At 40.4% G+C, this 13795-nt stretch overlaps 1 protein-coding gene across 1 annotated transcript; it reads right to left on the bottom strand.

Annotated features, from left to right (window-relative positions):
• Window positions 1-3915: 3915 nt before the first annotated feature.
• On the bottom strand, window positions 3916-4929 carry LOC139945593 (microfibril-associated glycoprotein 4-like). The gene has a single exon (XM_071943002.1). It carries the CDS (start codon window positions 4927-4929, stop codon window positions 3916-3918), a length of 1014 nt encoding a protein of 337 aa, XP_071799103.1.
• Between the last annotated feature and the right edge of the window lie 8866 nt (window positions 4930-13795).

The following is a 13795-nucleotide window of genomic DNA, read 5'->3' as shown; positions in this document are numbered from 1 at the left end:
TGTCCATTTGTTTTGATTCAAAACAATACTTGTATTTCAAGTTCATCCAACAAGTTTCTAAAAGCTGCATCAAATAGTACAGGTGCAGCAGCCTTTATGCATTTTTTTTTTTTGGGGGGGGGGAGGGGGGGGGGGGGTATAAAATAATATGTTAATTACAATTTATAGTTACGTGTTGTATGTTGCAGGACTATTTTATCTTGGAGAATGCTACAATGATACCAACAAGACCAGTTGTTGGAAAATTCAGGGGAAGATTTTGCTTCATTTTTTCGCAGTGAAATTTGTAAACTGGATATACTTTTTGCACACTAAATGCTAATTGTTAGTTTCAAACATTGCTTTTCGAGTACTGACTGATGCATAATGTGTAGCGTTTAGCAAGGGAAGTAAGGTGTTCGGTTTAACCATGGAGGAAGGAAGACGGACTTCAGCGTCTGGTGTTCAGTTTTTACATGTGTCGTGTTTATTAGCTAACAGGATGTGGTATTCAATTGGCAGGACTTCATAATGTGATGTTGCAGTTTACAGAACTTCAGCGTTCTGTGTTCAGTTAATAATATAACTTCAGAGTCCCGTGTCCATTTTTATACATGACATCAGAGTGGGTGTTAAGTTAACGGGACTTCAGAGTGTGGTGTTCAGTGTACAGTATTTCACAGTGTGATGTACACTACGGGACTGTGCATTGGTGATAACTGCATGGTAATTAATACCCTTGCGGCCAGAGCTTTTTTAACGGAGGTTTTAATACAAAATGGCCCAAAACACCAAAGGATCTTCCCACGCAGGGATAGTAAAGTTTTCTTGTTTTTTTTTGTGTTTTTTTTTTTTTTTGTAAGACTACAGTCAATCACTGCCTTTTCTCAGGTTAAAGGAACACGTTTTCTTGGATCGGTCGAATTGGTCTTTGAAAAGCGTTCGTAACCGTTTGTTATAAAATGCATATGGGTAGAAAGATGTTGTAAAAGTAGAATACAATGATCCACACAAACATGTCTCGAAATTGCACGGTTTTCTTTTACCTCGTTGACTAACCCGGTCAGCCATTTATGGGAGTCAAATTTTGACTCATAAATGGCCGACCGTGTTGGTTCGCAAAGTTAAAGGAAAACCACGCAATTTCGAGGCACATTTGTGTGGATCATTGTATTCTACTTTTACAACATCTTTCCAACCATAATATGCATTTTATAACAAATGGTTATATCCAAGGCAACGTGTTCCTTTAAGGAATCGCCCCTCAGTGCTTCATATCAGAATTGCCTTTTTTGTATTTAGGTCACAGGGTTGCTCATAGCATGCAATGAGTAAACATAATTATTGTTTACAATTCAGTCAGTTGGGTTGGAAGTTACTTGATTATGCTTGTTTTGATAAGCAGCCAAGGAGTGACGCACAGAGTGAGGATTTTAATGAAATTAGTTAGACTAATGATGCAGAAAGTAATCCTAATACTTGCGTTTTGAAGCGTGGCTAAACTCCCCTATTACCCTTAAATGGCGTCTTGGGCAGTCTGTTGTAGTTGCAACTGCTTTTAAATAATATTTTTACGGTCAGTGTTTTTTAAACGTAGTTTTTTTATATACGTGTAGACGAACAGCCTTCAGTATGCATAACACATAAAATAAAATAGATTATATCAGATGACAAAATTTAAAGATGATATAGCTTGAACTAAGCGTGATTCCAATCGTTTACCAACTATCTATCCAACATCACCTTCATTACACACCTGTTTGTTTTCCAGAGCTTCAATCCAAAGTAAAATTACTAAAACAAGTTTTTAAAGGCAGTGGACACTAATGGTAATTACTCAGAATAATTGTCAGCATAAAACCTTACTGGTAACGAGTAATGGGGAGAGGTTCATAGTATAAAACATTGTGAGAAACGGCACCCTGTGAAGTAACGTATTTTTCGAGAAAGAAGTAATTTTCCATGAATTTGGTTTTGAGACCTCAAGTTAAGAATTAAGAGGTCTCGAAATCAAGCACCTGAAAGCACACAACTTTGTGCGACAAGGGTGTTTTTATCTTCTTTCCGACGACCAATCGAGCTCAAGTTTTCACGGGTTTGTTATTTCACGCATATGTTGAGATACACCAAGTGAGAAGACTGGTCTTTGACAAATACCAATAGTGTCCAGTGTCTTTAAACAACAAAGCAGCTCAAAAACGAAACCTGCAATATGCACAAATATCGCTTTAGTTTACCCACACATTGAAGTGAATCAAACACTCTATACTCATACCTAGATGTTTGTGAAAACAGATGACATGCTACTCAAGTGGGATTGGAACCCACGATATTTGTCTATTATAGCAGATGTCTGACATGTACGGAATAATACACATATATTGCCCGGTAGCTAGATGTGGTGTGCGTACATGACTATTTTATATTATAACACCCCTTGCAAGTATTGTGCCTGCTTATTGGTTTAGAGCGCGTCACATGACATGTCTTAGTTTTGCTAGACGACGGCCGTGTGATAGAGCGTCGGTTTGCCATGCGCTAGTCCGAAGACTAGCACACGGCGTGCAGTACCCAGACGTCCGTTGCGTGTACGAGGATGATAAATTAATAGTCTATAACCATTTCGGATTGTCCGACACTACATGCAACACAGTAGGTAAAAGTGTTTGCAATCTGTGTTCGCGTCGTCCGAGGATTGTAACGTTCAGGTCTGTAACTTAATAATAATAATACAGGTTTTAGAAATGTTTGGGGTGTTATAAAACAAATATTGACTGCTTTTACTCGTGCAATGGTTAAAAACTATGACTCCCTCGGTGATCCCCGGAGCGTTCTATTTTCCCGAGGCGAACCGTGGATCACCTCGGGAGTCATAGTTTTAACCATAGCACTCGAAGCGGTCAATATTTGTATACTGGATAATGCTACAATGATATCAACAAGATCAGTTATTGGACAAGTCAGGGAATGATTTTGCTCAACAATTTTGTGCAGTAATTTCTTTAAACTGGACATACTTCTTGCACATTGAATGCTTATTTGTTTTTGCAAACAATGCTTGTTGAGTACTGACTGATATAATATCGTGTAGCACTGTACAAGACAAGGGAAATAATTGAGTGCAGTTTAATCATTGTTTGTATGCTCACCCAAATCCATAGACATACCTGTACATCTTCTGGGCGATTTGAGGTTTGAAATCCTCTCTAATGTTCAAATTCTACTTTTACGAGCAATGTGTAAATCCTCCCCAGGAGCTTCTTTGTATTCTAGTCTAGTCTCTATGTCTGTATGATAGTAGCACTTACCATTCAGATGACATTGGGTCGCATTGGGTCCTACAATTAACTTAGTTACCGGCTTCGTGTAGATTGTGGTATTCAGGTTACAGGGCTTCAGAGTGTGGTGTTCAGGTAACAGGGCTTTAGCGTGTGGTGTTCAGGTTACAGGGCTTCAGAGTGTGGTGTTCAAGTTACAGGGCTTCAGCGTGTGGTGTTCAGTTTAGAGGACTTCAGTGTGTGGTGTTCAGGTTACAGTACAGTCACAGTGTGGTTGGTGTTCAGGTTACATAACTGCAGGGTGTAGTGTTCAGTTTTACGTGACTTTACAGTGTGGTGTTCGGTTTCCAGGACTTCGGGGTGTAGTGTTCAGTTTACTTGACTTACAGTGTGGTGTTCGGTCTCCTGGACTTCAGAGTGGTGTTCAGTTTACTTGACTTCAGAGTTTTGTGTTCAGTTTACAGAACTTCGAAGTGTGGTGTTCAGTTTACAGAACTTCAAAGTGTGGTGTTCAGAAACATTATTTAAGAGTGAGCTGTTCAGTTTACATGACTTCAGAGGGTGGTGTTCAGTTTACAGACTTCAGAGTGTGGTGTTCAGTTTACAGAACTTCAAAGTGTGGTTTCCAGTGTAATGGACATTAGAGTGTGAAGTTCAATTAACAGGACTTCAGAGTGTGGTGTTTAGTATGCAGGACTTCTCGTATTTTCATTGAACAGTTCTTTAAGGAGTAGTAGAAACCTTTCCAGGAGTTCCACTGTAAACCCAATGTCCATTCGACCGGATTTTGAAGGTAGTAGTGGTCATTCAGCTGTGTATCAGCACAGTCTTTAAACCACCATGCACCATCACGCCTTGGACATGGTGCAATATCATAACCATCATTGTCTTGATCTTTGGTAGTGAAGTCTTGGCCATCATGATATAACATTGGGTCACCTGCTGGGCTGTCGGCATCATATGAGCCAATTTGGAGAGTGTATTTATCACCATGTACAGCAAACTCATCATAACGGGCCCAAGATGTGCTTCCCTCCCAATCACCCAAATCAAACCTTAATTGCCATTGACCTGACTCAGTAAGGTCACGTAGGATGTCATTACCCAGCCAAAACTCAGTGGAGAGATCACCAAACCCAGATTGGTATTCTGTCCACAAACGGTTAAAGTCAACTGAGCCATCTTGTCTGCTCTGGAACACGATCCAGCCTCCTCCATCTGTCTCCATATCACAGTAGACCCTCACTCCATCAGTCAGACCAGCAGGGTAGATGGTGTAAATGTCACTTTGACAGCAAACAGCCAGGTATAACTTCAGACAGCTACTAAATTGTACAGAGTCTGGTGCTGAAAATGAAGGGGTTTCCAAGTTGTCATCATAGTAGGCAACTCCTTGCAGCTCAATGAAGTCATCGGGGCTTTGAGATTGAGTAGCACTGCTCAACTGACAAACATGGCTACATGTGTAGTAGTTGAATGATGCACAGTCTGGATCCATAGAGCAGTCTCGCCCACAGATCATAGGAGATGATGCAGTCTTCCTTTTGAACACATGATTTATCATGACTCTGTTGATTGCTGGATACAGGTTTGATTTGACTCGTTGTTGACAATCACTCTGACAGTGATGTATCAAGCAAGCCAGAAACAAACTCGTTATAATAACTTTCATAATGAGAGGTGGTATGATAGACTCTTGAGACATCTTCCGGCCAATGATTGCTGTTATTTACCAAAATGAATAAAGTTTAACAATGTTGGATGAAACTACAAAGCAAAAGATGTCTCTTGTTGTGTGTAGGTTCACTTACGTAAATTGGGGGAAAATCTAGTATCATGTCCTGTACGAACAAAGCGAATCACACTACTGTTAATTCAAAGCGTCAAACCCTGCAATACTTAATTGAGACACTGCTGTTGTTTCGTTACCAGGTGATAGAGCTTTCAGTATTTGAAATACCTATGGCCGTTTTGATACTCTTCTCATATTGTTACCAATAGCAACGTGTAAACAAAGTTACTTTTTAATTCCAACATAGAGTGAAGGCCAGGACTCATAACCAGGATGTCAATATCAATGAACAAACACAAGTACCGCTAATTACAACATAGAGTGAAGGCAAAAACTCATATTGTTACGCATAGCAAGAATGCCAATATCAACGAATAAGCAAAATTACCCTTTAATTACAACATGGAGTGAAGGCAAAATAAGCAAAACTACCCTTTAATTACAACATGGAGTGAGCAAAAAACTCACAATGTTACCCATAGCAAGGATGCCAATATCAAAGAATAAACCAAATTACCCTTTAATTACAACACGGAGTGCTGGCATAAAATAACATTGGCATTTAAATTGCAAGTGTGGTGCAGAGAAACATGACTGGGGCATATCATTCAAAATTTGTGATCTGTGAAATACAACCTAAAAACTTTTAGGGGACACGTTTCCTTGGGTTGGGCAACCTGGTCCACGAAAAGCGTTTTTGAGCATGAGGAGCGTGTGTCGTGCGCTGTGATTATACACACAATCCCATGAAGCCCGGTTCATACTTCATGCGAATGCGAATGCGAATGCGAAGCGAAGTTGACACGAATGGGAGGGCAACCCTCCTTTCGCAGCGATATTCGCAAGTGAGTTAAACGGAGGGCAACAGAAAAATTCGCAGCAGTTACCGCTGCGAATTTTTCGTTGCGAATTTTGTGACGTCAACATTCGTATCGCATTCGCATTAGCAGGAAGTATGAACCGGGCTTTACGCACAGTGGGCATGTCTACTATTGATAACCGATGACTTTAACAAAAGGGTAGATTTCGGTAGATTTTGCGCACAAAACCAATAGGGACGTCTGAAAAATAAACTATGTTCAAACAATGGGAGAACAAAGAGAAGTCATCGGTCTGCACCATAAACATGGGTGTGTTTACGGCCTCTTTTTCGGAGTGACTAATGCGACTGCTTTGAGCGAGACTCATATTGGCGGTTTAATTGTGTTAATAGCTAAAATGTTCTTGTTTTTTTTCTGTTTTTTTTTTCAGGTAACGGAACAGATCAAAGGAACACGCTTTCTTTCCATGAATTTACGCTTTTAATCCCTTAAGATACGATTACATTCCCTCCAGATACTCTTTTATTCCATAATGCTTTCCTGCAATTTCTAACGCAGTGCGCCCTCTATCAGTTTGCTTCCGAGAAACCACTTACCCCCAAAAACGGCTTACTGAGGAAAATCGCAATCGCAAATAAGAACCCGTGAGACTTGGGACCATAATGGCTGACACACAAAAAAAGTTAAAAACATTTTGCAGTCTTACACCAAAATACGGTTTATGTCGCCATATCTAGTGTCGTGATGGCCCTACACTGGTCCCCTGTCCTGGTCACCAAGGATGAGGACTTGTTTTGTTTTTATTACATGACCAGCGAACTCAGCGGATACAACCGTTGATCTTATAACACTCAACTCGACGCTTGTTCTGTATTATGGTTGGCTGAAACACGGTCATGTGGAGTGAACTAATACAGTCTAACACACCTCTTAATTGGTCCGAGGTGATGTTGGTCAGCTGCAAAAACATAACCTCTGACCAATCAAAACACTTTATACGGAAGCTTTGTCACTGTATCTATCAAATTATATCATTGTGTCCAATGAAATCACTGGTTCTGAATAGCAAGTACATGTGTTATCTTTGCATCCATAATAGATGGCCCTTCCTTTGCAAGCTGTAGAGGGCGCACTGATATGGCACTTTAGGGTGCGTTCGTTTAGCTTCCCTGGGTCGACCCCGGTGTATGGCGTTTTCTTTTTCTAGGACGAACGTGTGCAGATAACTACCCACGTTCGTCCTAGAAAAAAAAACTCCACACACCGGGGTCGACCCAGGGAAGCTAAACGAACGCACCCATAGTTGAAAAGATCATCATCACAGCAAATTGCCACGCACTACAACAAACCAGTAAAAAAAACGCTCCCAATACCATTGCTTGACGCTAAGCTGACCATGGAATCATGACGGATAATGACAGGGAACAATCGGGTGCACTAGACTCACGTAATCTGTCTGGCTTCACCTAGTTTGGTTGGTTACCAGCTGGGTGTGATTGCCTAAAAACCTTTCAAAGTCAACTACCAAAATGGGGGATACCGTCGTTCAGAACGTGTATAGGAGTACCGAAGTCTTTTTTATATAAATTGTATTTGCTAACTATATTATTTTGTCTATGGGAGGTTAATGTACTGTTATACCTTGTGTCACACAGAATACTTGTCAACAAAATATAATAAGGGTCAATTTAACTCCCTGGAGTAGCTTCCTGCGTCGCCGTTTCTTTGAAAAACGAACGTTCTTTTTTTTGCTTCATTTAATCTCAAACGAACAAATTAAAAATGCCTCGTTGGTTGGTTGTGGCGTGCATAGTTGTCATTAATTTGATGGACGCATTGTCTTTTATCATAATGGAAAATTAAATAATGGCATTGACCAGGTTTGGCCGTATCAAGGTAACGACTGAACAACCAAAGATTCAGCTTAACGCAACGATGCGTGCCTTCATTTAATGCATTTCTCATTTTGCAGTCAACATGGTATTTTGCGTAAAGATGTCCCAAATTTGATCATTGCTTAAAGGCAGTGGACACTATTGGTAATTACTCAAAATAATTATTAGCATAAAACATTACTTGGTAACAAGTAATGAGGAGAGGTTGATAGTATAAAACATTGTGAGAAACGGCTCCCTCTGAAGTAACGTAGTTTTCGAGAAAGAAGTAATTTTCCACGAATTTGATTTTGAGACCTCAAGTTTAGAATTTGAGGTCTCGAAATCAAGCATCTGAAAGCACACAACTTCGTGTGACAAGGGTGTTTTTTTCTTTCATAGTTATCTCGCAACTTCGACGACCCATCGAGCTCAAATTTTCACAAGTTTGTTATTTTATGCATATAATGAGATACACCAAGTGGGATGACTGGTCTTTGACAATTACCAATAGCGTCCATTGTCTTTAATATTTTGCATATCAACAATCCATCAACTTAAACAAGACTTTTCAAAAATCCGATAGTTGTCAATTTTAGAATTAATCAGCCTCACAAAACAAAATACATTTGTTAGTCTCTGTAGCCACACATTCTGCTTTGAGAATCACGAAATGAACTTTCAAAATTTGAGTTTAATACGCTGTAAAAGGAGACTGTAACAAAATTGTCGACTTTTTCCCATGATGCACTCTCAAAATAGATGTAGCCTGAACATCTGACGTTACACTTCGGAGGTCGTGGATAACGCCAGATACCATCATGTTAGCATTTGGCATGGATTCTGCCATAATGTACCTTTGACAATGCATCAGATTCTTCACATAAATGCATTTTGCTATTAATATTATTATCCAATTAACACGTATACATGGTGATTAGCATTTTGCACACGCAGAAGCAAAGGATCGAAAGTACAGCAAAGGATCGAAAGTACAGTGAACTGCTGGGTGCGTTTTCACATGGAGCTATATAAACTATTTGCGGTCGTAACTAATAACTGTTTCGACTATTATGGCCAGCGATGACCAAATTGAACCCCGGAGCAGGTGTTGTATGTTTAACGATCGCTAAAACGCACTCCTGGTATGTGTAGCTGACAAAGTATCTTCATCATTTCAGATCAGAACAATCATAACGCAGAAATTGCAATGATAAGGACAAATATTTGTTTTACAGAACCATGCAGCGATATCATTGATGTATTATAGCGCATAACATCCATTATGAATACCATCGCATGCCCTTACAGACAGTGGACACTATTGGTAATTGTCAAAGATTAGTCTTCACAGTTGGTGTGTCTCAACATAATATGCACAAAATAACAAACTGTGAAAATTTGAGCTCAATTGGTCGTCGAAGTTGCGAGATAATAATGAAAGAAAAAATACCCTTGTCACACGAAGTTGTGTGCTTTCTAATGCTTGATTTCGAGACCTCAAATTCTAAACTTGAGGTCTCGAAATCAAATTCATGGAAAATTATTTCTTTCTTGAAAACTACGTCACTTCAGAGGGAGCTGTTTCTCACAATGTTTTATACTATCAACCTCTCCCCATTATGTAATCAAGAACGGTTTTATGATGATAATTTTTTTTGAGTAATTACCAATAGTGTCCACTGCCTTTTAGCTGGCCTTGGGAAAAAATACGGATAATGACAGGGAACCATCAGGTGCATTAAACTCACTTAGTTTGGTTACCAGCTGGGTGTGACTGCCTAAAAAAAAACTTCCAGAGTCAACAATCAAAACAGCGGATACCGTCGTTCAGACCGTCTATGCGCACCGTAGTCATTTCAAATGAATTGTATTTGCTAACTATATTTTTTGTCAAGGGAAGTTTGATGTACTGATAAACGCCTCTCTTAATATTGATGCATGACGTCATAATTCTTACCCAAAATGAGGCTATGGGCGCACGTCCCCCATCACTTGCAGTGGCTGCGCCCATCTCTTCGTTTTGGATTAGCATTGTGACGTACCTCATGCATAAAATGTTAAGAAAGGCGTATCGGTGTTTCAAAGAGAACTCTTGTCAACAAAAGAAAATAAATTATTGGTAAAATGTATCTCCCTGTAGGAGTAGTTTCCTACGTCGCCGAATGTTTTTTGAAAAAGGAACACAGTTTGTTCATGCATCATTGCGTGCAGAGTTGACATAATGGATGCGTTCGTTTAGCTTCCCTGGGTCGACCCCGGTGTGTGGCAGTTTTTTTTTTCCCAGGACAAGCGTGTGCAGATAATTACCCACGTTCGTCCTGGTAAAAAAAAACGCCACGCACCGGGGTCGACCCAGGGGAGCTAAACGAACGCACCCTATAATATGTTGTTATACCTCTCTACAAATTGTGAAGTTTGATTGGTCGAGAACAAATCTTGTGACGCGCAACCAAACCGCATGTTACATGGCTCGAAGGGCCGGGTAACATGAAAAGTGATGTACACCGGTGTACATCACCTTGATCGTTCCCAGCGTTGGTCGATTTCCAGTGCTGTGTGCGAAAAAAACGCGGGTTCGAGGGAATTGTTTCTTGTTCGTCTGCAAAACAATGAATAGTCCGTCGTAATAATGTTTGAAGATAACAACAGAACTTCGAGAAGAGGAATAACAATTATACAAAGGTATAACAAAACAATTGTTGCACGCTGTGACGGGGTCCATGGGTTTTGTACACTCTCGAGGGGAAATGGCACCCTCGGCTTCGCCTCGGGTTCCATTTTCCCCCTCGAGTGTACAAAACGCCATGGACCCCGTCACAGCGTGCAACAATAGTATAATGAACTCGCTGTCTTTTATCATACTGGACCTTGACAACAACAATCATGTTTGACTGTATCCAGGTAACGACTAAACAACCAAAGATTCCGCTTAAAGACACTGGACACTATTGGTAATATTGTCAAAGACCAGTCTTCTCACTTGGTGTATCTCAACATACGCAAAACATAACAAATTTATGTGAAAATTTGAGCTCAATTGGTCATCGAAGTTGCGAGATGAAAGAAAAACACCCTTGTCACACAAAGTTGTGTGCTTTCAGATGCTTGATTTCGAGACCTCAAAATCTAATTCTGAGATCTCAAAATCAAATTTGTGGAAAGTTACTTCTTTCTCGACAACTACGTTACTTCAGAGGGGGCCGTTTCTCACAATGTTTTATACTATCAACAGCTCTCCATTACTCGTTACCAAGTTTAGCCTTGCTCAAGGCAGTCGAATTATTCACTCCGAAAAAAGACCGCCGCTGTATAAAAACCCACCCGTATTCACTGTGTGTAACATCGCACGACACGATGCCCCCGCACACTATCCGCATGCGGTTAGTGGTACGAGTGCGATGACTTGTGTGAACAGTATTCGTACGATGTGAAAGTGTGTATACGGGTGGGTCATGCGGTATGATCGCACACACCATGCACAGGGTATACGGGTGGGTTTACAGCGGGGTCTTTTCGGAGCGAATAATGCGACTGCCTTGAGCAAGGCTATACCAAGTTAGGTTTATATGCCAATAATTATTTTGAGTAACTACCAGTAGTGTCCAGTGCCTTTAATGCCGACGCCGCCGTTTCTCTGAAAACGTACACAATGTGTTGTGCCTCATTTAATCTGAAAAGAACAATTGCCAAATGTGGTTAATTGGTTGTCGCTGTTACTGGGTTTAATTAATTTCTTCACTGATGCAGAAATTTGATTAGATTGGCTCAGTGTCTTTTATCATCATAGACGTGAGTCGAAAACATTAGCCAGGTTTGACCGTATCCCACTTAATCATACCGTGGCGGAAGGAAGAAAAGGAGCTCAACCAAGGGACTTCAAAAGTCGAACGTGTGGTACCGCGGTCGTTTAATGACACCTCGTAATCACCCACATACTTTATACAAACAATGGGCGACCTGGGCCCAATTTCATAGAGCTGCTTAAGCAAAATTTTTTGCTTAAGCAAAAAATTCCTTGCTTAGTAAAGTCAGATTATCGGCCAAGACCCCACTCAATTGTTATGCTAAGTAAACAACAGCTAAATACCAGTCACAAGCAATGTACATGGCATGACATTTTGGCCAGTAACATGTGTAAAATAAGCCAGCTATTTTCGTGCTTAAGCAGATTTTTTGCTTAAGCAGCTCTATGAAATTGGCCCCTGGCGTATGTGAGTTTGCGCGTGCGCACTTGGTTCTTCACTCAACTGTGGTGTGTCGTATGTCGGATGGATATAATAAAGAAAAACAAACTTTTTTGAGACCTGATAAAATTTGTGTACACTTTCGCCCACCAAATCAAAAAACACTTTTGAATACCAACCACCCTCGTGTGCTAGTACCCAAATTTTGAACCACCGCTAGTGACAGGAAAGTTGCAAAAATTAATGTAAAAACATGCTATGATATTTCCATGTAAACACCACAAACGGTAAATGAAAACGTGTGTATTCACAATTCTTGTCTCCAATGATTCAACTTTACACGAAGGCAGCGGTGCAGAGTGACGGTACCACGGGTTCTGTACAAAGAGATCTAATCCAGCTCGTTAATCGGCCGTCCAGCTGGAGGTCTCCTATCTTTTTCTACTGGTCAGACGGGGCATTGTCAGGGTATTCTTTTTTTACTCTGCGGTTTTGCGGGTCGTTTGAGCTCCTTCTCTTCCTTCCTCCATGATCATACCTTTTCAATTTGTCCTCAATAGGCGTAGTGTATACTGCGAACCAAATTTGCTTACCGCACTTCTTGGCATACCGCACTTGATAGTTTTCGAATTTAATTAAATTAAAGCTCATGGCTGTTGATATTTACTTCGGAGAAACATATTTATCAACAAGTGGTTTACTGAAGCAATCCCACTCGCAAATCAGCACGCGGGCGATTTCGGAGACGTGAACGTCAAAAAACGAAATGGTTAAAATCTCCCTTTTTTGAGCATATTATGGCCTTCGAGAAGTTACAATTTTTTCACGTCAGGTGCGTACGTACAAAGCATGCAATGAGCCTAAAGTTGTGAGGTCACATTTTATAAACAACACAATTTTCAGACGTTCACGTGCACGTTTTTGCTCGCGGAACGTGCAGCTAAACCTCCCTAATAAATGCTTATTTAAGACGTGAACGGCATTAGTCAGCCTCATTAAGCAAAATAATACCATTATAAAATGTCCCCGCTGGTTTAAATTTGTAAACCACGGAATGGCATGTACAAAGGAAAATGCATGCCGCTATAAGCTGATCATGGGATAATGACGGATAATGGCGGGAACCATCGGCTGAACTAAACTCACGTAGTCTGTCTGGCTGCATTTAGTTTGGTTACCAGCTAAGTATGATTGCCTAAAAAAAACTTCCAACCACGTTCAAAATGGCAGATACCGTCGTTCAGACCGTGTGAGGGTACCGTATATTAGTTTCAAATGAACTGTTTTGCTAACTATTATTTATATTTATGTTTAAAAAAGGGAGATTGATGTACTGTTAATGCCTTCCACATTGTTATACCTTGGTAACAAACTGTGAAGTTTGATTGGTCGAGAACCAGTCACGTGCCGTGCAACAAATACGCATGTACCATGGCGCGGCTGGTAACATGACTGAGTGATGTTAATAGCCGGTGTACATCACTTTGATCGTTCCCAGCGTTGGTCGATTTCCAGCGCTTAGTACGAAACGGCCGCGGGTTCGAGGGAACAGTGAAGAATAGTTGCTTGTTTGAACAAACTAATTGGCAACAAAAGAAAATATTAATGTCTCGTTTCCTACGAAAACATTTCTTTGAAAACGTATCAAATTGTTCGTGCATCATTAAACTGAAAAGGCCACTTGCCTCAGTGGTAGGCTAAATTGATTTGTTCGGTGTTGCAGAAAATGTAGTTTGATGGATTTCCTGTATATTTTGTCATCATGGACATAATGATGTTTGCCCGTATCCCGGTAACCACTATTGACCCAATGACTCTGCTTCAGTAACGTAGTTATACGTTGATATATACTGCGAAGCGTCCC

Source organism: Asterias amurensis, chromosome 12, assembly GCF_032118995.1.
Source record: "Asterias amurensis chromosome 12, ASM3211899v1".
Classification (NCBI taxonomy): Eukaryota; Metazoa; Echinodermata; class Asteroidea; order Forcipulatida; family Asteriidae; genus Asterias; species Asterias amurensis.
Note: the sequence above shows the minus strand (reverse complement) of the source record. Positions and strands in the feature narration are given on the sequence as shown.

What these genes read in the sequence shown, in the direction of transcription:
- LOC139945593 (XM_071943002.1), bottom strand. Translation starts at nt 4,929, where the DNA reads ATGAAAGTTATTATAACGAGTTTGTTTCTGGCTTGCTTGATACATCAC.